Below are 24,180 nucleotides of genomic sequence, written 5' to 3'. Positions count from 1 at the left end.
ATCAGGGACCTGTGTGAAGTCCAGCCAGGACCCCTGGCCAGGTCTCCCTCACTGAGTGTGCATCCCCAAAGGGACTTTTGGACAATATACATTCCAGGGCACCCCCCTCAGAATTCTTTTCCATCAGTCTGGGGTGGGACTGGGAATCTGTGTTTTTGTGTTTTTTCCAGATCATTCTGAACCATAGTCTGGCTTGGGAAGCAGTAGACAGGTTGGCTAGGGTCTTTCTAGCCCTTTGATTGGTCTTCAGTCCTCTTCTTGTCCTTAAGTACAGTCATTATTTCAAGGTGGAATTAAAGGTGCAGAACGTTCTGGCTTGCTGGGATGAATGATGTCACTGGGCTCTTGATTCTGCGGAGAAACCTGGGGCCCTCTGTTCTAGTTCCACTTTTTCTCTGTGTGACCTCAGGCAGATCCCGTCTTTTCCTCGCACCCTGGTTTCTGCATCTGTTACAGGACAGGGGTGAACCAGCTCACCTCTTTGGGCCAGGACTGCTGGGAGAGCAGGGTCGGAGAGACAGAGTGATGCTGGTGGATCCTCACCCTTCGTCATGTCAGTGGCACCCGTGATGGTTATGGGCTTCCATCCTTCTGGCCTGAGTTGCCTGTGGGGGGGCTGGGCAGGGCAGCTAGCCTGGTCTAAATCCTGGCAGTGCTGGGAGAGGGGCAGACCCTCACCTGCTGTGCAGGAGGAGCGGAGGGGAGGCCGGGAAGGAGAACATGAGTGGGTGGTAACTGTTTCTAGCCAGTGATCTGGGAGGCAGAGCTCCCAGCAGGAAAACCATAATATTGTACAGTTTGAAGTCTCCTCGGAAACCACCCAGCCCAGGATCCTGCAGCCTCTAGGCTCATGAACTTTGAGGCCGGGTGCTTTGTGAGGATGCATGGGAGGGCGTTCAGCAGCAGCCCTGGTCTCCACCCACTGGATGCTGGTGACCTCCACACACAGTTGTGACACCCCACAATGTTTCCAGACATTGCAAAATGTCCCAGTGGGGGACCCGGGGGCAGTGCATGAAAGGGCCCGAGGTAGAGAGCGACTGATTCAACTGATGCCCTTGCTTTATAGAGGCTGGGAGTGACAGCCAGTCACACAGGGTTCAGGAGCAAAGTCAGGCCAGACGCCCCAGGCTGGCTTTCAGCTCAGGGCTCCTCCCCTGCCACCTTCTGCCCAGTCCGGCCCTGGTGTGGGGCCAGTGTCCTCCTCAGTGGTCAGTTCACAGCTAGATGGCCGTGCTGGGAGTGGTGGGCAAGGGCTCAGGGTGGGAAGTGCCTTCTCTGAAGTTTCTCCTCTCCCAGCTCCTTGCCCCCACCCGTACTGTAGGCCCGGCCCTCCCACCCCTGCCGTGGCCACAGTGGGGTCCCCTCTTCCCCTCCCCGAACTCCCCCTTTGGAATTAAAATCCTCTTATGAAAATAGTGTGTGTTTTTTTTTTTTTTTTTTTAAGTTCTAAGAAAGAGTGGAATTGGGAAGAAGCACTGCTTGGATTAGCTTTGCTTCCTTCAAGGAGTATTTAGGAAGCTACACGTTAGGTCAAGGCAGCTCGAGGCAGATATTGGAATTCAATTAAAGCCAACGAGTGGGGCCTGTGACCCCCATTTTCGAGGTAATTGCTTCTTCAGCTCTGAGTGAACGCAGCCGTCGCCCTGTCATTAAGCAGGCAGCCGTCTAATCGCTGCGCCTGACAGAGCCTCACAAGGCAGGAATTACGGACAGGCTCTCGAGCCGGGGCATCCCGCGAAGGAGGGAGAGGGAGAGTGGGCTTGTGGCCGGCTGACTCAGGAAAGTGATGGAGAGGAAGGTGGGGAGGGGCCTGGAGTCCTGCCTCAGCAGTAAGGGGCAGGGAAGGGAGGGCCCTGGAGGCCCTGATGGCAGCTGGTGCCTGCCCCATGGCACAGCTGGATTTGCCCCTCTGCGGGAAGGAGTGGCCCGGCCTCCTGATCTGGGAGCTGGGTGGCTCGTGCAAGTCACCTAGTTCCTCCAGGCCTGTTACTCCATCTGTGGAAAGGTGAAGGGCTGGGCAAGTGTCGAATGATGTCCCGCTAAAGTTGGTCGTCTGGGGCTCTCTTGGGCATGGGGTGGAAGGATTCTGCCTTCGTGCCTTGGCTTATATCAGAGAGAGGTGAGAGATCAGGTATCTGGCAAGCCTGATCACTGGCGTACCTGCAGTGAGGGGCATGTTTATCACACAGGTTAGAGGATTTCTAGGGTCTCCCCTCCAGGTGAGAGAGGCCAGGGTCTAGCATCAACTTGGTGTGAGGTGAGAGGGGATGGAGGGACTGACGGAGGCCCAGGCTTGTTGGTCTGCGGGGCCACTGGGAACTCATGTCCATCTGGGGAAGGCAGGCCTGAAGGTGTGTGTGTGCTCGTGAAGGGCCTACGAAACCCAGTTACTGCAGACCTGATCCACACCCTCTCTTCTTGGATCCAGGTCATTAGGGGATCCTTACACAGTCAAAAGATTGCTGGGCATCGTGGCGGGGGGCAGAGTTTTATCCCTTGGTCAGCAACTTGCAAAAGGTCTCCCTAGGCAGATTAGACGCAGTGAGCTGATGGTACCCACCACTTCCAGAGCTCACGTTTCGGTTTGCTCCAGTGGCTCCAGGTCCTGCGGGTGGAGAGGTGCGCACCCCACTTGCTGCTGTTCAGTTGCTCAATCACGTCCAGCTCTTTGCGAACCCATGGCCTGCAGCACACCAGGCTTCCCTGTGCTTCACTATCCCCTGGAGTTTGCTCGGTCATGTCCATTGAAGTCAGTGATGTTATCTAAACATCTCATCCTCTGCCACCCCCTTATCTTGCCCTCAATCTTTCTCAGCATCAGGGTCTTTTCCAGTGAGTCAGCTCTTCGAGTCAAGTGGCCAGCTCACCCCACTTGCCTACTGACAATTTGGGCTGTGTTCCCTTGAAAATTATTAGTGGAAGAGATATTATAAAGTGTTGATGGGTTTTCTTTCTGTGCTGGAGTATAGTTGATTTTCAGTGTTACGTTAGTTTCGAGTGTATAGCAGTGATTCGGTTATACATACACATGTATCTCTTCTTGTTCAAACTCTTTCCCCATAGGTTATTATAGAATATTGAGCAGCCATCCCTGTGCTATACAGTGGGTCCTTGGTGGTGGTTACTTTTTTTTTCAGGTTAGGTAGGGGTGGGGTGAGGAAGAGGGAGGTTGTAGCTTGTCACAAATTGCACAGAGTGTGCTGAAGCCAGTCCTGAGGTTCTTGCATTCCCTCACAAAGCTGATGAACTGGGTTTGGTTGACAGGGGGTGTAGAAAGGGAGCCTTAGAATGAATGCATCCTTTTCTCTCAGCCGGGGGCCATGGTAGAGAAAAGTCACGCTGGGCTTGAGTTCTGGCCCTGGTCTCTTTGGCTTCGCAGAGTCATTTCACCCCTCTGAGCCTGTCCCTGTTTGGGAAATGGAGTAACAGCATTGCTGTGAGCCCTCCCAGCTGTAGTAGAGCACAGAGGCACAATTTCACCTGGAGCTGGGGGGCCACTTCTGTGGGCAAGAAGTAGAAGGACCAGGCAGAGGTCGGGGCTGCTCTCCTCTCCCCCGGGAGGCGAGGAGTCTCCATCTCATACAGCTAGGACGTCCTCAGTGGGTCTCGGCCCTGGGAAGGCTTAGCCTACTTTGCTAGGTTTAACCCAAATCATGAACCTGAGAAGCGAAGCCTTAAATCAGGTAGCAGAGGCATGAAGCATGATGTGCACAGCCCAGTTACACAGACTCGGCCAGCAAGGGCCTCCCCATCAGCGTGCCCTGTGAGTGAGTAGCCCTGTGTTCTGAGCCCAGGATCTGGGCACTTGGCACCCATGAGGAGGGCAGGGACACACGCCTGCCCCCGGGATGTGTCTCTGACAGGCTGCTGTTCCGGCATGAGGAGGGGGCGCTCGTGAGGGGCCTTGCCCCCTGGTTGGGGGATTGAGGGGGATTGTTGACTTCTTTCACTTCATGGACAGAGAGATCCTGGTCTTAGAGGGGACAGTGGAAGCTGGAGACAGGCAGCTGCAGAGGTGAGCCCAGTGCCGCCTCGGATGGGGGCTCGATCCCGTTTCTCCCCGGTTGAGAACCCCGTCACCCTCCCACTCGGATGTTGCTGTGTTTCCTCCCCTCGTCCTCTGAAGTCAGAGACATGTCATGGGGACAGGAAAGCAGCCTGAGGGTGGCTGTGCCCTGCCTGCGATGCTGGGATGGAGAGACAGGTGGAACACTGCCAGCCGCCCCACTTTGGAGAAGATTTTTTTCTCACTCTCTGTCACAACCAGGATGCTTGTCAGCAGACCCTTGACCTGACAAGCCCTGGCATCTGTCCTCGCCCTGAGAGAGAAGCCTCGGAGGTCGGCTGTCTGTCCTTGCCTCCTGGAGCCTGCTGGACTGCTCCTGACCGTGCCTTCCATCCATCCAGAGCAGACCTCGGGGGAATTTCTGGCTGTGCAGGAGGTCCTGCTCTTGTGCTTGAAGATGAGAAGTACACGGAAGCTGCCTTTCCTCTGTTGCAAAGAAGACATACCTGCTTCATGGGCCACTGCAGAAAACCACCGTCTCCACCTTGGAAGCTAAACAGCTTTGAAAGCCAGTGTCTTCCATACAGACACCGCAATTGCAATTATAGACTCTGTTTCAAGTTTCTGGTGCTGGTTCACTGGCTCACCTTTCAGGAAGCAGGATGCCCCACTGACGCTCCTCGTCCCAACTGACTGTTCAAGCTGTACCTTCTTGGGCCTTGCCTCTGGGGGGTGGACGGCTTTAGCGTAGACACCTCCACTTTGTGTCTGCTCTGGCATCTCAGGGCAGACAACCCGGACCAGTGCCCACCAGCAGCTTCCATAAACTTCCCACCAAGAGACGTCCCAGGTCTTGAGCAGTGGCTGTGGTCCCAGGCTTTTCTCCCTACACTGAAAAATCAGCCCTGCAGGACTAGGAGTGTAGTACCTCAGTTTCCTCATTTGCAAAGTGGGGATCATGAATTTGGGGGTGCACGAGGTTGGCAGTTTGCAGTTTAGTTGGGGAAGAGCAGGTCTCTTAATGTGTGCTCTGTACTCAGACACTCAAGTCGTGTCCAACTCTCTGTGATCCCATGAGCTCTAGCCCACCAGGCTTCTCTGTCCAGGGGGCTCTCCTGGTGAGAATACTGGAGAGGGGTGCCATTTCCTCCGCCAGGGGATCTTCCTAACCCAGGGACTAAACCCAGGTCTCCTGCATTGCAGGCAGATTCTTTACTTGGGAAGCCATTTGGGAAGCTCTTAACCCCTGATCTCAAATACACTTACTGCCTCCTGGAGCCGCATGTCCATCCAGAGCCGTGGGCCTTCACTGTAGTCTGTCGTCTGTCAGCAGTGGCCAGAGAACCATGGTTCACACTGACAGGTGGGCTTGTCAGGCTTTGGCTCTCTGTCACCCCCGTAAACTCTTCTTGCCTGGGGGCAGGGGGTCTCCTTAGGAACAGCCTTTGGATGATGTTGGTAGTTGACCCTATTCCAGCCCCTGAGTACCAGTTCGCCATCTTTGAAGTGGGCACAACCCTTCTGCCAGGTAGTTGAAAGGGTCAGAGATAATATTTGGAAAGGGCCCAGGCATTCTTTCAGGCATTCAGTAAATTTCCATCCCCTCCCCTCGTGCTTGTTGAAAGGAAAGACATACGTATAACCCGAGGCCACAGTCACTCCCAAGAAATGTTTCAGTCTCTATGAAAGAGAGACATTGGTCATGGCGTAGTCAGCGGCACAGTGCCCACGGTTCTTAAGATTGATGAAGGATGTTTCGTCTTGGCTGCTGGGGGAGAACAAGGGGACGGGGGAAGAGAAGACCCTGAGACCAGTGCTGGGTTGAGGAGTTCGGGACATCCACGGAGCAGAATCCTTGACTCGGGATTGTTGTCCTTGCTATTGATGGTAGTCGTCATTGGGCATGCCTAGTCCTGTCCGACTCTGGGACCCCGTGGACTGTGGCCCTCCAGGCTTCTCCATCCATGGGATTTTCCAGGCAAGAATACTGGCGTGTGTTGCCATTTCCTTTTCCATCTATTGATGATAATAACTGAGTTAATACCTGTCTAGATTTGGGGAAAGTAGGGGAGAAGGGGGCCCATGGAAAGCCCTCTGGTAGATGTTCGCTATTGTTAAGAGATCACTTAGTGACCTACCTGAGGTCACCCAGCTAGTAAGTCCCAGGGCTGGGATTTGAATCCAGATCCGTCTTAATTCCAAAGCCCTCCTCTTCACCCTGTTCCCTGTTCTCCTGTTCAGTGGCCTTGGTTCTCATTCCTCTGGCCCCAAACTCTTCTTGATCCCAGGACTCTTCTGCTGTGTGCTGCTCTTGCTCTGAAAGACAGGCGTGGAGTTCTTCAGAATTAGGGAGTCTTCCCCAGGGCTGGGGATAAGGGTGGGAGACGCTGGCTGCTGACGTTCGCAGGCATGTAAGCATGAGCAAATCTGTGACTGCTGGGAGCTTAAAAGTGGATTGCCCTCCACAGAGAGGGAGCCGTGATGACTGTGGTTTTTAAATGCATGCTTTATTTATCTTGGGCTGGGAATCATACATTGAGAACTTCTGTCCTGGTTGGGGAGGAGGTGGTGTTTGCCATCGTAAATCTTGTGTCTAAATTGCAGTCCATTAACAGACTTCCTCCAGCATGACAGCATGTGGCCTGAGCTGGGGATGAGGCTTTGGCGGGGTGCGTGTTCCCCTGCTGCCTCCTGGAGGAGCGAGAGGGCTGGCCTAGGCCTCTCCCGCCCTGCTGGCTCGGCCGTGCTTACCACCCACTTCATTGCAGCAACAGCAGCTCCAGGCGCAGCACCTCTCCCATGCCACACACGGCCCCCCGGTCCAGCTGCCACCCCACCCATCAGGCCTCCAGCCTCCAGGGATCCCCCCAGTAACGGGGAGCAGCTCGGGGCTGCTGGCACTTGGTGCACTGGGCAGCCAGGCCCACCTGTCAGTGAAGGACGAGAAGAACCACCATGAGCTGGACCACAGAGGTGCGACCCGGGGCCAGGGCAGGGGCAAGGGCGGGGGTGTGGTGTGGGCACAGGCTCTAGAGGCCCTGCTGTGAACGGACACAGCGAATGCTGTCACCCGAGGACCAGGAGTTAGCAAGCCTTGGAGCCATCCATCAGTGAAGTTCCTGGTGTTTGGAAACCAGAGCCCCATCCCCCAGGCCCACCCCCCAATCCCTGAGGTGTACCCACTCTTCTCTGCCCTGGAAGACATCTGGTCCTTTCATGCTGGAGTACCTTTCCATTTTCCTAGCTACATCCTGCCCATACTCCAAGGGGGTCAGCCCCAGTCCCATTCCTTCAGGCGGCCCTCCTGGCCAAGCTGAGAGTTTTTTCAAATTCCCAGAGGAGTTTAAGAGTTGGGGTCCCAAGACCTCTGTTGCCATCATCTTCTATCCTTCCCTGAAAAATGTTTCATCCTCACAGAGATCATTAGCCCTCTGAGGACAGAGGCCAAGTTCCCAGGTGTCTAACCCATAGAGGGTCCTTGGAAAAGGCACCAGTTGACTCTCAAGTAAAGGCTTGTTAGGGGCTGCACGCTACGCAGAGACAGTGCTGGTGCTGCTGCAGGGAGAGGACTGGGGAGATGGGATGAGAACGCTCCTGCCCTTCGCTCAGCCCTTCCCGCAAGGAAGCTGTGGGGCATCAGGAGCGCTTAGTTTTATCGGGATCGGAAAGGGCCTGGCTTCCTAGCAGACCCTTTGCAAATAGGACCACTCTGTGTGGTCTGCCCGCAGATGTTTTTTTCTAGCTTTATTGATACGTAATTGACACATAGCATCGCATTTAAGGTGTACCACGTGATGGTTTGATTTGTGCTTAGATATGGGCACATGCCAGTGCCCTATGGGCATGAGGGCTTGGAGTGTCACCATCCTACCCAGGCCGGGGCTGGGGAGCAGTAGCAGGTCCTGGGAACTGAGACTGAGATTTCTGTCTCTGCCCTAGGATGATCCTCCCGGCAGAGGAAGAGGGCCTCTCTGCAGCAGACAGGAGGACCAGGGAGCTAGTGCTTGACTGGGCAGATAATCAGAGGCCTCTGCTTCCAGGAGCTTCTTGGCAAAGAAACAGAGAAGGGTGATAATTAAAAACAACACCATACCAAAAAACCACTCCCATAATTAATTAAAAAAAAATAACAATAGTGTTCTCAACTCTCAGATCCTATGGATATTTTATATAGCACGATCCTTCCCAAGCTTGTGGCTTTAAAAACTGCTGACCAGTAATCTTGGCACCCTTCTCAGCATGGCAGGGAGAGCTAGGCCACAGAGCCCCCTGCAGCCCCACCCAGGCCTGGTGGCCCGGAGAAGCAATGGAATTGGGGCGGTTAAGTTCCAAACTGAGAGACGTCACCTAATGGCTCTGCCTTGGCTGACCCGGGGTGACTCAGAGAGCCAGGCCACTGCCCATTTTAAAATCCGTGAACTAGCAAAGCGTAAAAGCCAGCTGGACGAGACTGACCTTGCTTTCTTTTTGTTTTTCTGTGTTGTGGGACCCGACCCTCCTCCTCTCCTGGCCTTCTGTCCCTGAAGAGAGAGAATCCAGTGCGGTAAGTGCTGGCACTCTGGGGCCTGTGGGGTGCGTTTGGCGTGCAGGGTACTTGGGGTACGCTGTGTGGGCTCCTGGGGGTGGCTGGGTGTTGTCATGAAATAAGAGCTGTTGTCACCTGTTGCTTGACCTTTACTTGGGCAAGCTTTTACGTCTCCAGGCTTTAGGGCCATTATTTGTCAAATGAAGATTTGGGCTAAGTGAGCTGTGGCTAACCCCCTTTTTATATAAGAGGTGATTACTGGAGAGGTCAGCCGGCCAGCCCTGGGTCCTACAAGGGGGGTTGTGGAGTCATGGGGCTGACCCCAGAGCTCGGGACCCTGGCGTCCCTCCCTCATTTGGGGCTGGAGTCCCTCCCTGTCCCCCAGGTTGGCCGTCTCCTGTATGATCCTGTATCTTCCTTTATTTCCTCCCAGCACCTGAGGTTTCTCCCTGTTGCAGGCTTTAACTTGGTTTAAGAAGTGCTCACAAGCGAGCATTAAGGCCAGGCTGCCTGCGTGTCTGCCAGCTCTGAGATTTGCCGTAAATCTTTCTGATCACACTGAGGCTCAGAGGTTCTGTTTCAAGTGAATAAGCCTTCTGAATAAGCGCAGTGGAGTCTGGATAAAAAAATCCTCCAGCGATTAGCAAAGCTATTTTATTCCTCATCGCCGTCCTTGTATCTGGGGCCATCTAATCTGTTAGGATGGCTTTGGTTATTACCTCGTGTTAAGTAGGACTTGGAAGGTCAGGCAGTTAACTAACCATCTAAACAGCAGCTTCCTCGGGTGGCTTCTCCATCTCGACCCACGTCCCCTCCCCAGCCCTCCACTGGGCTGACTCTGAACCTCCCATCAGCAGCAGTGCTCACGTCTGTCCCCTCTTTGCTTGCCTGTGTGCTCAGAAGTCCAGGTCATTTGGGCCCAGGAATGACTAGGAACATCAGAAAGGAACAGCTGAAGCTGCAGACCCATTCTGATAGCTTTCGTGTTGATCCCAGGTGCCCTTTTTGGAGAGGTAGTTTGCCTAGACAGGAAGAGGGCTGGGCTGGACACCTCAAGGCTCAGCCTGGTCCCGGCTTCACGGGGCAATTGGGTAGCCCCTCTCGGCCTCTCCCAGCCTCAGTTTTTCCATCTGTAATATGGGAATATTCCTGCTCAGCCAGCCTCTCTGCTTAGTTAGGAAGACCCCACTTAGCACAGGACCCAGGACCCAGCTTTATCTGCTTACCACGGACTTGCCACAGAGAGCAGTGGCTGCTCAATCCCTTCACTGCCTTCAGACGTCCTCATCCTCATCTCTCTTGGCCTTGGCTTTGCGTTCTCTCTGTGAATGCTTTCTGCTAAAGAATCCCACGAGGAGCCCCCAAGATTGGGGCGCGCTTCACAGTGCTCTCCGATGTTGAGACTCAGGGCAGAGGGGCCCCTGGAGAGTTCAGTGGAAATGAATGGGGTCACCGTCCTTGGCAGGGAGGGCTGTGGGCCGTAGGGGCTCACACGTGTGCGCGCAGCCATAGTGTCGGGGGGAGTGGAAATGAACGTAATCAGCCCTTTGGAAACCAGGTTGTCAACAGATGAGGCCCCGGCAGGAAAGACAGGGCCATGTCGGAGTGGGAGGGGGGCCGACTGGCCGGGCTGGAAGCTGTCCCGGAGGGGTTAGTCTGGAGTCCAATTAGAGGTAGCTTCATTCATATTTCCTTGCCTAGCCGAAGCAATAAAAAATACTTAGTTTTTTGGCCGCCTGCCAGCCAGAGGCGGGCTGGATCGATGCCGCTAAACGCCTGACATGACTCTCCTCCGGTAGCAGGGAGGCTTTGCAGCTGACTGCAGAAGAAAGAGCCCGCTGTTCTCCGAGCCGCGGCCTGGGTCGCGGGGGGAAACAGGAGCGGCCGCACACCCCCCTCTCCTTGCTACCCACGCAAGAGCAGAGGGGCTGGGAGTGTTTCTGCTTAGCACAGGGTGGCCGCCGTCGGAGGAAATGAAATGAAATGACAGTGATTTTTCTGCCGGCGCTCGCCGCGGCTAATTGAATTGCGGCTGTGCGCGCATCGCTGCCGCGCCTGCCCAGCTGCGGGGAAGGTTGAAGCTGCACTTCCATTATAACCTCCATATTTTCTTCAAGGCTTGATAACTCTGCCATTTTAATTTGCTTCAGGCAGAAGCTTGGCAGGGAAGGGCTGCCCAGAAACCAGCTTAGGGGAGGAAATGAAGTTCTGCGGCTCCTTCCCGCACCGCTCCCCGCAGAACGCCAGACCCTGCCTCTGGGGGAAGTGGGGAGACTGTCCATCTGCCTCTGGAAGGCCTCCTCCTTTGAGGAGACATCTCTGCAGGTCCCCGTGTAGGCTTGTCACATTCCCCTGGGCACAGGGGTGAGGATGGACTGGACCTTGCTCCCCACCCTGCCCCAGCTGGGCGGTCAGCTGCTGGGGGGCAGGGACTGCATCGTGTTCACTCATGCACACCTGCATCCCGCCTCAGGCCTGATCCAGCGCAGGTGCGCAGGAGAGGGCGCCGAGTGACGCGGGGGAAGGTGTGGTGCCGTCTCTGGTGTTATTGTTGTTTGGTCCCTCAGTCGTGTCCCACTCTGTTGCGACCCCATGGACTGTAGCTGCCTGGCTCCTCCCCTTCATGGGATTCTCCAGGCAAGAATACTGGAATAGGTTGCCATTCCCTTCTGCAGGGGATCTTTCCGACACAGGGGATGAACCTGGGTCTCCTGCATTGGCAGGGGGATTCTTTACCACTGAGCCACCAGTGTGGTCTCTTAGGAAGGGACAAACCTCAGTGGTCCCCTAGAGGGGGTTGTGGTGTCTTTCCCTTGGCAGAGAGGTTTGCTGGCAGGCACCCCTGCCCATCGCACCTCCCTGCCTGCTCCCAGCCTGGTGTTGGCGTCCACGTGATGCCTGTCGCTCCTACTCACCCTTCGCGCCACCAGCTGGAGTCCTTCCCTGAGAGAAGCTCTCAACTTCCGCTCCATCCTCAGACCCACTGGCATTGTCTCTCCTGCCTTACCTTGTTAGCCCGCCTTCCCTCTTCCCAGGCCATGAATTCCAAACTCTTCTCATCCTCATTTGCTTTGTAGTTGAAGGGAGAACTCATTAGTCTTTTCCAGGCATAAAAACCTTGGGTTTTCTTCAAGTTGCCTCCTGCTAGGGGACCTTGGGCACGTTTCCCATCGTCTCGGGACCTGGACTTGGCCATCATCACAGAGGGGAGGGGAATTCTACCTGCCCTCTCTGCCTTTTCCCATCTTCAGAGGGAGAGGCTTCATGACACTGTGTTTTCTGCTTCATTGCAACCCTGGTGTTTCTCTCTAAGATTGCGGGAGGCCAAGCCGTCACAGAAGGACATTCACACAAGATGCCCGTTGCGTACCTGCGCTGGGGAGACCTGTTGGCACCTGGCAGTTGTCCTGCCTGTCGGTCCCCCCTTCCTGTCAGGTTTAGCAGATGAGGTATTATGCATAGCCCCAGTTTGTCAGCTCAGATCTGTCTTCAAGACTCCGTACAAATTTTCAGCTTATCCATTCTTTGAGCACAGAGGGGTGGAAGAGGAGATAGGTGCGACCCCGCCTTCACGAAGCGCGCAGGGTCATGGGCCAGAGGCCAGTGGCTCATGCAAGGTTAATTATCTGACAGCAGCGGCATTGCTACAGTAGAGAACTGTCATGCTCTCAGGGCCTCAGGAACCAAAATCTGAGGAACCAAATCTGGAGAGTTGGGAGGGCGTCCCTCCCTGGAGAGGCTGATGGAGCCAAGACCTGCAGGACACACAGAGCACCTCGACCGGCCTTCCGGGTCACCCCACTGAGCTAGATCGATGCGTGAATGAAATGTTCACACTAAGTCTCCTTCTTGCTTCCAGAATAACTCAGTGTCGCCCTCGGAAAGCCTGCGAGCTAGTGAGAAGCACCGGGGATCTGCGGACTACAGCATGGAAGCCAAGAAGCGGAAAGCGGAGGAGAAGGACAGTTTAAGCCGATACGTACGTCCCGGGCTCCACCGGGGTTTGTGTTGGGTCGGCCGGGCTGAAGGAGAAGCCCTCTCCCGCCCCAGGGCCTGGTTGTGGAAGAGTCAGGTACAGGTGGGGGAGGAGAGGTGGCCCACTGAGGAGGGCAGGTGGCCTGGGCATGGGAAGCCTGCATAGATCAGTGCGCTGTGAGCATATGGGCCACAGCCAGGAAGAGAGGTCTTCCTGGGCCCTGTGGGGTCTGGGGAGAATTAGGGGCCCCTCCCTAGATGGACCTGCAACCCCGTGCTACCATCACGGCCCCCTCAGAATCTGTGGGCTGCCCTTATACTTTGACCCTGCAGGTGGCCACAGTTTCTGCTCTGTGCCAGGCTGGGCAGGGCTGAGAGCTGGGGCAGAGGGCAGGGGGCAATGTAGTTTGGGAGCCAGTGCCCTTGGGCCCAGCCCTCCCTGTCCAGCCACTTGGCTGCTCTGGGGCTTTGGGCATATCGTGCAGCCAAAGCCTCAGCTGCGTTTCTGGGAGACGAGGCTAATCACCCCTCCCACACCATGATGGAAATGATGGAATGAGACCACGTACAAGTGATGGTGGATGTCAGGCCAGCTAGAGAGAGGTGTCTGCCTCCAGAGGGACAAGTTAAAGGGAGCTTAGAAATATAATGGGGCAGGTATGGGTGAGGCTGCCAGTGGCTGTGGGAGCCGAATGAACCCGGGTCCGGGAGGCTGCTCTAGCAAACAGCAGAGGGGAGGCCGCCACTGGTGGGGCTGAGTGGGGACAGTGTGGACTTTGGGGTTTGGCTGAGGTTCAGCTCCTGGCTGGTGGAAATGGGATGGTTTGGGCTCAGTCTGGGGTGGGTGTGGCCTCTCATCGGCTTCTCTCTCCATGCAGGATAGTGACGGGGACAAGAGTGATGACCTAGTGGTGGATGTTTCCAATGAGGTGAGGGCATTTCCCGGTCGCAGGGCGGCTCTCTGTGTGGGGAGTTAGAGATGGTTCCTGTCCCGGGTGGGAGCTGTTGTGTCTCGGCTATTGCACCCTCACCGGCAGCCGCAGCTGGGTTTGATGCCTTTGGGTTGGGGGCATCAGGCTGGTCAGGAGGAAGAAGACAGGGCTTGGCTGCTTGGTGGCTGGGGAGTCATTAACCATGCTGGCTTCCTAGGATGGGTCTCCAGAGAGAGAGAGAGAGACCCCTGAAGATCCCAGTGGAGGGCCGGCTCCCCTGGTCCTCTAGGTCAGCTCTATTCTCCCCACCATCCCTGGGGTCTTGGGGTGGTGAGCCCCGTGGGTCAGCCTCAGCTGGGAATGAGGAGCTGGAAGGGATCTACACGAAGTCAAGAGGGCCAGCTGTCCAGCGTGGAGGCCTGAACTCATTTCGATCTTGAGCAGATCCCGTCCACCCACCCCCTCTGTCCTCAGTCTCCCCGTCTTTGAGATGAGGAGGGGTCAGACTAGGTTGTTAAGAGCTGGTGGCCGCCCCTTGGGACCAGAGAAGACTCAGGCTCATCGTAGCTGTTAGCACATCTCTGTCTCACTTGTGTCCTTAGGACCCTGCGACACCCCGGGTCAGCCCGGCACATTCCCCTCCTGAAAATGGCCTGGACAAGGCCCGTGGCCTGAAGAAGGATGCCCCCACCAGCCCTGCCTCGGTGGCCTCCTCCAGCAGCACGCCCTCCTCCAAGACCAAAGACCTCGGTCATGTATGTAGAGTCTGCCCCTGGCACCGCAGAGACTAGGAGAGGGCTGGGGAGGGTTGCGGCAGAGGGAAAAAGTTCCTGGAAAAGGGGCTGGACCTGGAGTGCTGCTGATTAGAAGGTGGAGGGGTGGAGCAGAAAGCACAAGGATTGGGGCTTGGCCTGGGTTCACATCCTGGCTTTACCACTTACAGGCTGAACCCTGTGCTTAGTTACTGTTTCTGAGCCTCAGTTGCTGCATCTGTAAAATGGGAACACAGTCCCTGCCAAACCAGACTGGGCAAGAGTGAAAGGGCTGTGTGGCAGGAGATTGGGAACTAGGCCTCGTGTGGTGCTGAGCTCTCGGAGAAAGGAGTCTTCATAGCCTCCCTTGGTCTCTGCGTTTCCCTCTTGCAGAATGACAAATCCTCCACCCCTGGACTCAAGTCCAACACGCCAACCCCGCGGAATGATGCCCCAACTCCTGGCACCAGCACGACCCCGGGGCTCCGGTCGATGCCAGGCAAACCTCCAGGCATGGACCCGATAGGTATAATGGGTAGGCACAATGGGGCTGAGCTGACTGTGCTTGAGGGGAGGGTCTGCCCCGGGCCAGGGCTGGAGCCTCACAGATGGGCCGGAGCACCAGGCAGGGAGTCAGAGTCAGGGCTGTCCCAGGGCCTGTCTCTGCGGGACTTGGTCAGGTTTGACACCGAGGTGAATGCCTGCTGCTTCAGCACTCACGTCAGGGCTTACTGGGGCCACCGTTGAGCTCAGCGTGGGGAAGGAGCTTCAGACAGCTCAGGACACCATCAGTGTGTGTCTGCCTTTGTTGTTCTGTGAGATTCTGAAAAATGCTCTTCTCTGGGCCTCTGAATCTTGTTCTATAAAAAAAAAAAGGTGGGCACATCTCTCACCTCAAACCTTCTTGGGCTGTGAACATGAGGGTCTCTGGTAGTGAGCTCAGCCCAGGAGGACTGCCTGGAGTGGATAGCTTGAGAAGACAGGAAAGATTGCTTCTGGACCAGAGGCAGCCTGGTGGCCTGGGCTTTTCCTGGATGAAGGGGGTGGGACCTCTCCCCTTGGCGGTGCATCCTGGCTTACGTCCGCCTCCTTGCAGCCTCGGCCCTGCGTACGCCCATCTCCATCACCAGCTCCTACGCCGCACCCTTTGCCATGATGAGCCACCACGAGATGAATGGCTCCCTCACCAGCCCCGGCGCCTACGCGGGCCTCCACAACATCCCGCCGCAGATGAGCGCGGCTGCAGCCGCCGCCGCCGCAGCCTATGGCCGATCGCCAATGGTGAGCTTTGGAGCTGTACGTAGACCTTTTGGCTCCTTTTGGGGGGGCCTGGGCAAGGAGTGGGGAGGGGAGTTGGAAGGGGTTAGAGAGACGCTTCCTGCATGCAGAGGGCGCCCTCTGGGTCCAGTGACCAGGCAGCTGCCTTGCGGGGAGTGTTGATGAGGAATCAGAAGGGAACACTCTTGGGGGTCACAGACCTGCTTCCCACCCCCCTGCCCTTTTGTCACCGTGTCTCAACCAACAGCCTCCCTGGGCTGCCCCTTTCCATCTGGGAGGTGGGGCTGGCACCCGTCTTTCTGGGTGCTCTTGGTGGGACTCCCATGGTGAGTCAGGTGATTTCACAAGGCAAGGCCTTGGCCCGTGGGGCTGCCCATGTGTTATACCAAGGTGTGTCTGCTGTTAGTGAGAGGGCCCGGGCCTGTGTTGTCGCTGGAACAAGGGGCTCTGCTCTGCTCCGCCATCTCGGGCTCTGAAGAGGCAGTGTGGTGCTGGTGGGACAGGACGTGGTGGAGGAGGAAGCTAGGGTTGGGGTGTTGTATAGTAGGGGGACAGAGGACGGCACCCCTCACTAAGGGCTGGCCTTGTCTTGCCTTACAGGTTGGCTTTGACCCTCACCCCCCAATGCGGGCCACAGGCCTGCCCTCAAGCCTCGCCTCCATTCCTGGTGGAAAACCGTAAGCCTTGACTACTTACTTTCTGCTTGTTGGGGAGGGCAGAGAGCACACCACCCACCCACCTATCCCCTGCCCTGATGGGCCTCTCCTGGGGAAGGGTGTCTGCCTCTCTAGGGGTACCCCTGGGGCAGGTTGCAATCCTGTTGATGGCTGCTTGGCTGCACTCCTGATCGCCCCTGGGCTCCCTCTGAAAGGGGAAGGAGAAGGTTTGGGGTTGAGGTTGTGATCCCTGGGCTCTGAGAGGGAAGGAGCGTTTCACATGTCGGGCTTCCCAGCTGGATGCCATGGATCTTCCCTGCCCTGGGGGTTCCTGTGGGTTCTAGCCACAGCTGGCACTCCTATGACCTGAACTAGCAGGCAGACCACACTGGCTCACCCCTGGCTCTGATGTGTACTCTGTGATTCATTTAGGGACGGGGGGCAAGCGGATTTTCTTCCCTAATACTACTGGGCTCCTAGAGGAGGGGTGGCATTCAAGCTGGGCCCTTTCCGGGGCCAGAGTGCTAGGGATTGTATAGATGGCGGGAAAGGTTGTTCCAAGGCAATGAGGGATCAGTGACGTGGTTTGGAGCAAGGATCTATTAGCAGGGGCAGAAGTCAGGGCAGGACTATGAAGCTGTCTCCGCCCTGGTGGAACCAGGTCAAGGAGGTTGGGGTTACCAGGTTTCCTAAGATGAGGGCAGGGGACACCTGGAGGCAGGCAGGCCAGGCAAGGTTTAGGGCCAGTCAGGAAACTGTTAGAGGACTGGAGATGGCAGAAGCGTGGTTCTCCCCCTTTCAGAGCCTACTCTTTCCATGTGAGTGCTGATGGGCAGATGCAGCCTGTGCCCTTTCCCCACGACGCCCTGGCAGGCCCTGGCATCCCCAGGCACGCCCGGCAGATCAACACTCTCAGCCACGGGGAGGTGGTGTGTGCGGTGACCATCAGCAACCCCACGCGCCACGTCTACACAGGAGGCAAGGGCTGCGTGAAGATCTGGGACATCAGCCAGCCGGGGAGCAAGAGCCCCATCTCCCAGCTGGACTGCCTGGTGAGGACCCCAGGGCTGCGGGCATCCCTGCTAGCTGTCATAGGAGAGCTGGGGCCTGGGCGGCACCCCACTGACCTGGCCAGGTGCAGCCCTGTATCGACTGAGCGACTTCGGGCAACCTGGCAAACCTCTCTGAGCCCTGCTGTCACTGTCTGTAAGGGGAGGTGATGCTGGTCTCCAGGGGTCTGTAGAGAAATGGAAGTTTAAAAAGTCAGGAGGGAGCAGTGGGGTTGGCCTGGCAGCCGCGAATAAGGGCAGGAAGTGAGCAGATGTGGCGAGGATGCTTGGTGTGGCTGGATGTGACTTTCCCGGTCCCTGGGAGGAGGGGTGGGTGGCGCTGAGCACTGCCCCCTCCTCCTTCAGAACAGGGACAACTACATCCGCTCCTGCAAGCTGCTCCCCGACGGGCGCACGCTCATCGTGGGCGGCGAGGCCAGCACGCTCACCATCTGGGACCTGGCCTCGCCCACGCCCCGCATCAAGGCTGAGCTGACGTCCTCGGCTCCGGCCTGCTACGCCCTGGCCATCAGCCCTGACGCCAAAGTCTGCTTCTCCTGCTGCAGCGACGGCAACATTGCCGTGTGGGACCTGCACAACCAGACGCTGGTCAGGTGAGGCACGGGAGGGGCGGGGCTGTCCTCGCCCTGGGGAGGCCGCGCTGGCGGCGTGGCTGTGACGGCCGGTCAGAGGTGCTGTGGGGTGGCCGGGGTGGCACAGGCGAGGGCGCCCAGGCGAAAGGACGGCGGCTTATGCCAGGTGTCCAGCAGGGGCGGGAGGGCTCTGTGGACCAGGAGCTTGCACCAGGCTCCGGGGAGGGGGCCCTGGAGCAGACCCCGCAGGGCAGAACTCGGATAAGTTGAGACACGCAGAGATGTGGGGAGAAGAGGCGGCGTCGAGACCGCTATGGAGGAGCTTAAGTGTGGGGCCTCGGGAGCAAAGCTGCTGGGTCTGAGCCCTGCCTCCCTGTGACCTCATGAGAGTTCTGGCCCTGGCTGAGACGCTCAAGTGGGAGAGGAGCCCTGAGGGACCGTGGCCGTCAAGTTTCCTGTTCTGCTGGGGGAGAGTTGGCATCTCCCTGGGACAGCTGTCAAAACAGCAGGCAGTGCTTCCCTGGGGCTTACCCTCATCCCTGCCTGGCCTTCCTAGGCAGTTCCAGGGCCACACGGACGGGGCCAGCTGCATAGACATCTCCCATGACGGCACCAAGCTGTGGACGGGAGGCCTGGACAACACTGTGCGCTCCTGGGACCTGCGGGAGGGCCGGCAGCTGCAGCAGCACGACTTTACCTCCCAGGTGTGTGCCTGAGACCCCTCCGCCCCATCCACTGGAGCAGCGTGGGGCCTTTCCTCCCTGGGTCTCAGTGGCTGGTTCAGGGGACCAAGGGGTCCTCACACGTGGTCGTTACAAATGGACCTGAGACCAACCTGAGTCATCTAGGAAGCCTTCCCGGAGGAAGTGGCCATGAAATAGAATCCACAAGGCTTTGGAGTTGGTCGCATCTGCCCCTGCTGCTCAGACTTGATACCCAGCTCCTCTGCCATTGAGCATTTGGCCTCAGTTTTCTCATTCCTGGGATGGGAATAGTCATAGCTACTTCATGGGTCTGGTGTGAGTACCTGAAATGGTCCCTCTGAAAGCCTTGGCTGTAAGCCTGGCTATAGAAAGCATTCCATAAATGCTAGGTATTATTTTTTGTTATTGTATTATTTGTGTTAATATTTTAATCTTACATGTTTAATACATTAGTGTTTTATTTACTCATATTTTTCTTAAGGAAAGGTAGAAGTCACTGAGACAGAGAATAACTTTGAAAGTGAAATGTCTGTGTCACCTCTGAGTTTGAATCCTGGCTCTGCCACTTTACTTTTTAGAGTCAGCAACCTCTCTGAGCCTCAGCTTCCTCACCTGGGAAGTTGATTGTGGATAAAACATGAGATCCTCTTCCCTTAATGGGGAGAGAGGGGGACTTTGCATTGCACATGGCAGGTGGGGAGGTGCTGGGGGAGGGAGTCGGTAAGACGCTGAGCCCACAGGGTTCCTGAGCAGGGCCGTGGGAGAGCGCCCCTCCTCTCCCTCCTCCTGTCCCCCTGCCCCGCTGTGCTTCTGGAGGATGCTGATCTCTGCCCGCCCCATCCCTGCAGATCTTCTCGCTGGGTTACTGCCCCACCGGGGAGTGGCTGGCCGTGGGCATGGAGAGTAGCAACGTGGAGGTGCTGCACCACACCAAGCCCGACAAGTACCAGCTGCACCTGCACGAGAGCTGCGTGCTGTCCCTCAAGTTCGCCTACTGCGGTGAGCCTGGGAAGCGGGAGCCTGGCCAGCCCTCCGCGCAGGGGTGCGGCTCAGAGCTTAGAGAAGGGCCAGGGCCCCGCTAAGGGAGCACGGTCTCAGAACCGGGCTCCTGACCCAGACCAGTACCCCCATCCCGCCCCGCACCTCAGGATGCAGATACTGCCACAGGGTACCAAGCACCTGTGACATCAGGCCAGAGCCAGACCTTGATGGCCTGGGGCAGAGGAGCAGTGTGCCCAGCCCTGCAGGCAGTGGACCATGGGCTTTGGTGGCCACAGCTCTGGACTGGAGTGTGTGCCGGCCCACTGACTAGCTGTGCAGCTTAGGACAGTCCCAGCCTCTCTGAGCCCCAACAGGTCTTTATGGACCAGGAATAACAGGCACCCCCCAGGGCTTTGGGAACCCTGGAGCTTTAATACAGGCAAAGCTCTGGTGGCATGCCTGCAGAGACCCACCACCTTTGGCTGGATCTCTAGCTGCTTGGAGCTTCGCCATCCCCAGTACTTCCTGCCATCTTTCAGTAGTAGAATCGAGATGGGTCAGTTGAGCTTAGTGGCTTTAAAAAGAATCTTCTGGGGAAGTGTAATCCCTGTGATTAATTGCAGATACTGCCTTTCTCTGTCCCAGCCTGCCCACCCCTCCCCTTGATTGCAGAGAAAGGCAGTATCTGAGTGTCCATGTGTGTCCGTGTGTCCGTGGTATGTCTTGATTACAAAACGCTTCTCACAAGGGAAGAGTCAGCCCGGCGCTAGTTAGCGGGTCACGCCGCGTTTCCATGGTAGCTGGCCATGTATGGGGCGGGTCTTGCTTTAGACCCACAACAGCAGCCCACAACCTGATGTTTCCTTTGCCTGCAGGCAAGTGGTTTGTGAGCACTGGGAAAGATAACCTTCTCAACGCCTGGAGGACTCCGTATGGAGCCAGCATATTCCAGGTACTACCCGCCCTCCAAGTGCCCCTCTTGATTCTGCTGAGAGTCCAGGCCTGGCCACGGTGATGGGGCAGGGATAGGGGAGGCAGAGCAGGACTTGCCCTGACCCCTACCTGCTGGGGGTCCCAGACAGCTTCTCCAGCAGCGAGGGTTTGGACTCGGGCACATCAGTGGGACGCATACTCTGCTGCTAGTGGCATCTGACCGATTGGGGCGAGGGCTTTTAGCAGAGGTTCCTGTAGGATTTCTAGAGCAAGGAGAAATAAAAACATGCTCTTGGCTCTGGCCTGCACACTGAGCCCTCACAGGAGCTGCACCAGGCATTTGAGCAAACTGGGCAGCTTTTTTTTTTCTGAGCAGTGTTGTCTGGTATTAAAGTAGGTTTATTTTCCATCTCAACACTTCAATATAAGGAGAGAGGTCTGCGGCCAGAGAAGGATCCAGAAGGAGATGAGAGAGAGGGAAGAGGCTTTTTTGTGTGTGGGTTTTTAAAACCTAGGGCCTGACACTGCACTGTCCCTCACTCACTCATACACTCACACAGAGAGACACTCACACACAGTCTTGCACAACTACACTCAAGTCACACACACTCGCTCTCAGAGTGAGTAAGACACTCTCGATGCAGTCTGGAAGTCTGGCATCTGGTGCATCACTCATGTAACTTTCAAGAGTCTCTAATTACACTGGATGTTCAAAACTTAGGTGCACATCCTTTTTTTTTAGCTCACCAGACTGAGGGTCTAGCCCACTGACAGCTGCTCCCAGCTCAGAAACGCTTCTTCCTATTTGTAAACTCAGGATGCAAAGCTCACACTCAAGTGTTCTGTTCTGCTGCTCGGAGCTGACTGTAAAGATCACATCTGGCCCAGTTAATGAGTTTTTCCTTATGGGGAAGCAGGTAGAAAGGACCCCTCTAATGGGGAAGGGCTGTGTTCAAAGGCCTCGCAGCGTGCACTCCAGGATGTGCAGAGGGCGGGTGAATTCTGAGAGTACCGAGAGAGCGCTGAGTACCCCAAAGAGTGAGTTTCTGTCCTTTATTTCCTCCTCCAGTCTAAGGAATCCTCGTCAGTCTTGAGCTGTGACATTTCGGCAGATGACAAATATATCGTAACAGGCTCTGGTGACAAGAAGGCCACGGTTTATGAGGTCATCTACTAAGCAAGGACTGTGACGGGGCTGTCAAGCTCTGGGAGACACAGACTCGGCTGTGCCAGGGAGACCCCGCAGACACGGAGGACGGGCAGCGAGCGGCCCAGCACCGCGCTCCGGCGGGCTGAGAGGGTGCGCCCGTCACGGTCGGGACTCCTGGGCATGGACTCCTGTGTCTCACGGACTCCGATGGATTTCTCCCCTCCTCCTCCCGTAACGATGCTGGCAGAGGCTGCACGTAGATTTGGAGGCTCGTGGCTCCAGCTGTCCACATACACCCTCATGAATCTCTTTCCTTCCCCTTTCTTCTGATGTGTCCCCCTGCCCTGGCTCGGGGACACTGGAGTGTGGACCACACGTTTGTACCAGGGAGCGGGGGAGGGTTTCACGTTCCCGACTGTGCAGCGCACAAGGTTTGTGAAAAGTGTAAATAACAGACTCCTATCTTGGACTGGTCAGCGGGGGAGGAGGCCCCTTCCCACCGGCAATGCCAGCCGTGTATTTCGCCTGCTGTATTCGTAATCCACTCGTGGTGGTGGCTTTTTTTTTTTTAAACAGAAGTTCCCATCTGGGAAGGGGAGGCAGGGAGGGGGGCAGAATGGAGAGGGGAGTGGGAGAGGGAGAAGACTCCTGGGTGGAGGAGGGGCAGTACGGCTGGCGGCCAGGTCAGCCATCAGGCAGCCCCTGGGCGAGTGTGTCTCCATGTGGACCTGGGAATCGTCTTAAAGCATGGCAGGACCCAGCTCCAGCAGACTGATCGACAGGCAGAGCTTGAGATGGGTGCCCGCCCAGGCTGACGGCAGCAGAAACACCGTGAATTTTTTGTGGCCTCCTGAGTTCCACCTGCCTCTTAGCCCCTTGGCTCCCCTCTCCGGTGTCTGAACCTGTCTGTCTGTCTCCCCCACCCCACCGCCACCTCCATCTCTCTTTGGTGCACACTTGGTTGTCGTGACGAGAAATGGAAGTTCAAAGGCACTCACTCTGTCTCCAGCCCTACTTAATCTTCGGACACAACCTGAAAAGGACACAAAGTTAGAAGAACGCATAGCAACTGAGCTCAGGGAGCTACCAGAGAAAAAATAGCAACTGATGTGGGTGCTTTTTTTTTTTTTTTTAATTTGAATAAAAAGAATTAGAAGTGATGTCCTTTCATAAAATGCCTTCTCCCCACTTTCCTGCCTCTGACCCCTTACTCTCTCCTTAGAGGGAAAATGTGTATTTAACCTGCAGGATGGAGTCTAAGGTTGATCTCCCTGCCCCCCAACCCCAGGCAGGGCAGCGGGGAGAGGGGACTGGGGCTGGGCTGGGGGTGCTGCCTTCTCCCGGCTTCATGTCTCCCTTAGGAGTGCAAACAGCTTACAGGTAGAATATCAGCTCCTGCGGGTGCCACTTTTTGGTACCAAAATGCTCTGAGGTATTAGGGTTTTGTTCTTTGTTTTGTTTTTCCTTTGCTTTTTTTTTTCTTCTAAGGAAAAGCTAAAGGCTGTTATGAGTCCTGGTGGTGGGCTCTCCATGGATGTAGCATATGGAGGATAATTTTTATACTGCATTTTTATGGGTTATTTTCTAACGTGTGATCCTGTCTGGTGAGAAGGAAGGGGGTTTCCCAGTGAACCTCTCTCCAATGCTCTTGCTCCCAGGTGAGCCCCTCCCCCTACCTGGCTCTGGAGGCCGAAGAGAAGGGCAAGGTGGGTGCCCTGACCTTTCTGAGGCTGGGGAGGGGTGTCCAGAGTCTGTCTGTGTCTCTCTTCCTCTCTCTCAGTCTCTGTCTCTGGGTCCTGGATGCTAAGCCACCACCTGTTGTTAAGGCTTTTGCCACAAGGGAGGGCGAGGGTGGAAGACAAATTGATTCCTGAAGAAAAAAAGAAAATGAAAAGTCATTGTAATGACCTGTTTTTATATTTTTAAAAGTTACTATTTAAAGGTTGGTTTGATTGTTGCGTTTTAATTCTTCTTCCTCCCCCTCCTGCCCCACCCCAGTAGTTTATCTCCATTCTCCCTCCCCCCAAACCCCCAAGAAGAGGGGTGGGGTGCTGTCTACCCCATGTCCTGGGTGATTTCCTTTGTCTTCCATGAATGTGAGCTCTTTGTTTTCTAAAGCATTCCCATGCTCCCCCCACACCCCTAGAAAGTGTCATGTGGGATAGCTAAAAAGGGAGTGTTTTCATGCCCCCAGCCCTTGCTGTCTCCCCAGTTTAACGCGGGGTGGGGTGGGGGGTTTCCTCGGGGCAGTCGCCAGAGGGGAAGTCCACAGTTAACACCGATGTCCTATATAGCTGCCATTGCCCAACTCTTGGGGAAAAAAAGTGAAATGGGATGAACTTGTAGAGAAATTGCAAAGTGTCTGTGACCATCAGGACCCTGAAAACCTCTACCATCTTTTTTAAGCTTAACTTGAGATGCTGTGGGGTAACCCCACTTAGGATGGGTTTACAGACGGGAAATGGGGGCAGTACCCTTGGTGGGGCAGGACTGTCCTGGGGTCGTGGTTCCCAGGTTCTTGGGCATCACGCAGCCATGAGCTAAATCTCCAGAATGTGGGGTAATGTGGTTTCCAACTCCTGCCAAAGTCACTGCAAATGAACACACAAAAATGATTGCCTGCCGTTGTTTCATTCAAGAAAG

At 56.0% G+C, this 24,180-nt stretch overlaps 1 protein-coding gene across 8 annotated transcripts in view; it reads left to right on the top strand.

Annotated features, from left to right (window-relative positions):
• TLE3 (TLE family member 3, transcriptional corepressor) overlaps positions 1–23,482 on the top strand; it is a 49,227-nt gene extending 25,745 nt beyond the window's left edge. For 2 of the 8 annotated variants that reach the window (XM_069597665.1, XM_069597670.1), the window contains exons 7-20: positions 6,778–6,982; positions 8,536–8,552; positions 12,394–12,513; positions 13,388–13,438; positions 14,044–14,196; positions 14,587–14,719; positions 15,290–15,474; positions 16,072–16,148; positions 16,930–17,179; positions 17,543–17,790; positions 18,326–18,473; positions 19,322–19,472; positions 20,330–20,406; positions 21,457–23,482. In XM_069597665.1, the coding sequence (XP_069453766.1) occupies positions 6,778–6,982; positions 8,536–8,552; positions 12,394–12,513; positions 13,388–13,438; positions 14,044–14,196; positions 14,587–14,719; positions 15,290–15,474; positions 16,072–16,148; positions 16,930–17,179; positions 17,543–17,790; positions 18,326–18,473; positions 19,322–19,472; positions 20,330–20,406; positions 21,457–21,564 (1,923 nt within the window). In that variant the 3' untranslated portion in view covers positions 21,565–23,482. Of the gene's footprint in view, positions 1–6,777; positions 6,983–8,535; positions 8,553–12,393; positions 12,514–13,387; positions 13,439–14,043; positions 14,197–14,586; positions 14,729–15,289; positions 15,490–16,071; positions 16,149–16,929; positions 17,180–17,542; positions 17,791–18,325; positions 18,474–19,321; positions 19,473–20,329; positions 20,407–21,456 lie in introns of all 8 variants that reach the window. The other 6 variants (XM_069597663.1, XM_069597667.1, XM_069597664.1 and 3 more) reach the window with 3 other exon arrangements.
• Positions 23,483–24,180: the final 698 nt, after the last annotated feature.

The sequence above is a fragment of the Ovis canadensis genome, chromosome 7 (assembly GCF_042477335.2).
Source record: "Ovis canadensis isolate MfBH-ARS-UI-01 breed Bighorn chromosome 7, ARS-UI_OviCan_v2, whole genome shotgun sequence".
NCBI classification, from domain to species: domain Eukaryota; kingdom Metazoa; phylum Chordata; class Mammalia; order Artiodactyla; family Bovidae; genus Ovis; species Ovis canadensis.
Note: the sequence above shows the minus strand (reverse complement) of the source record. Positions and strands in the feature narration are given on the sequence as shown.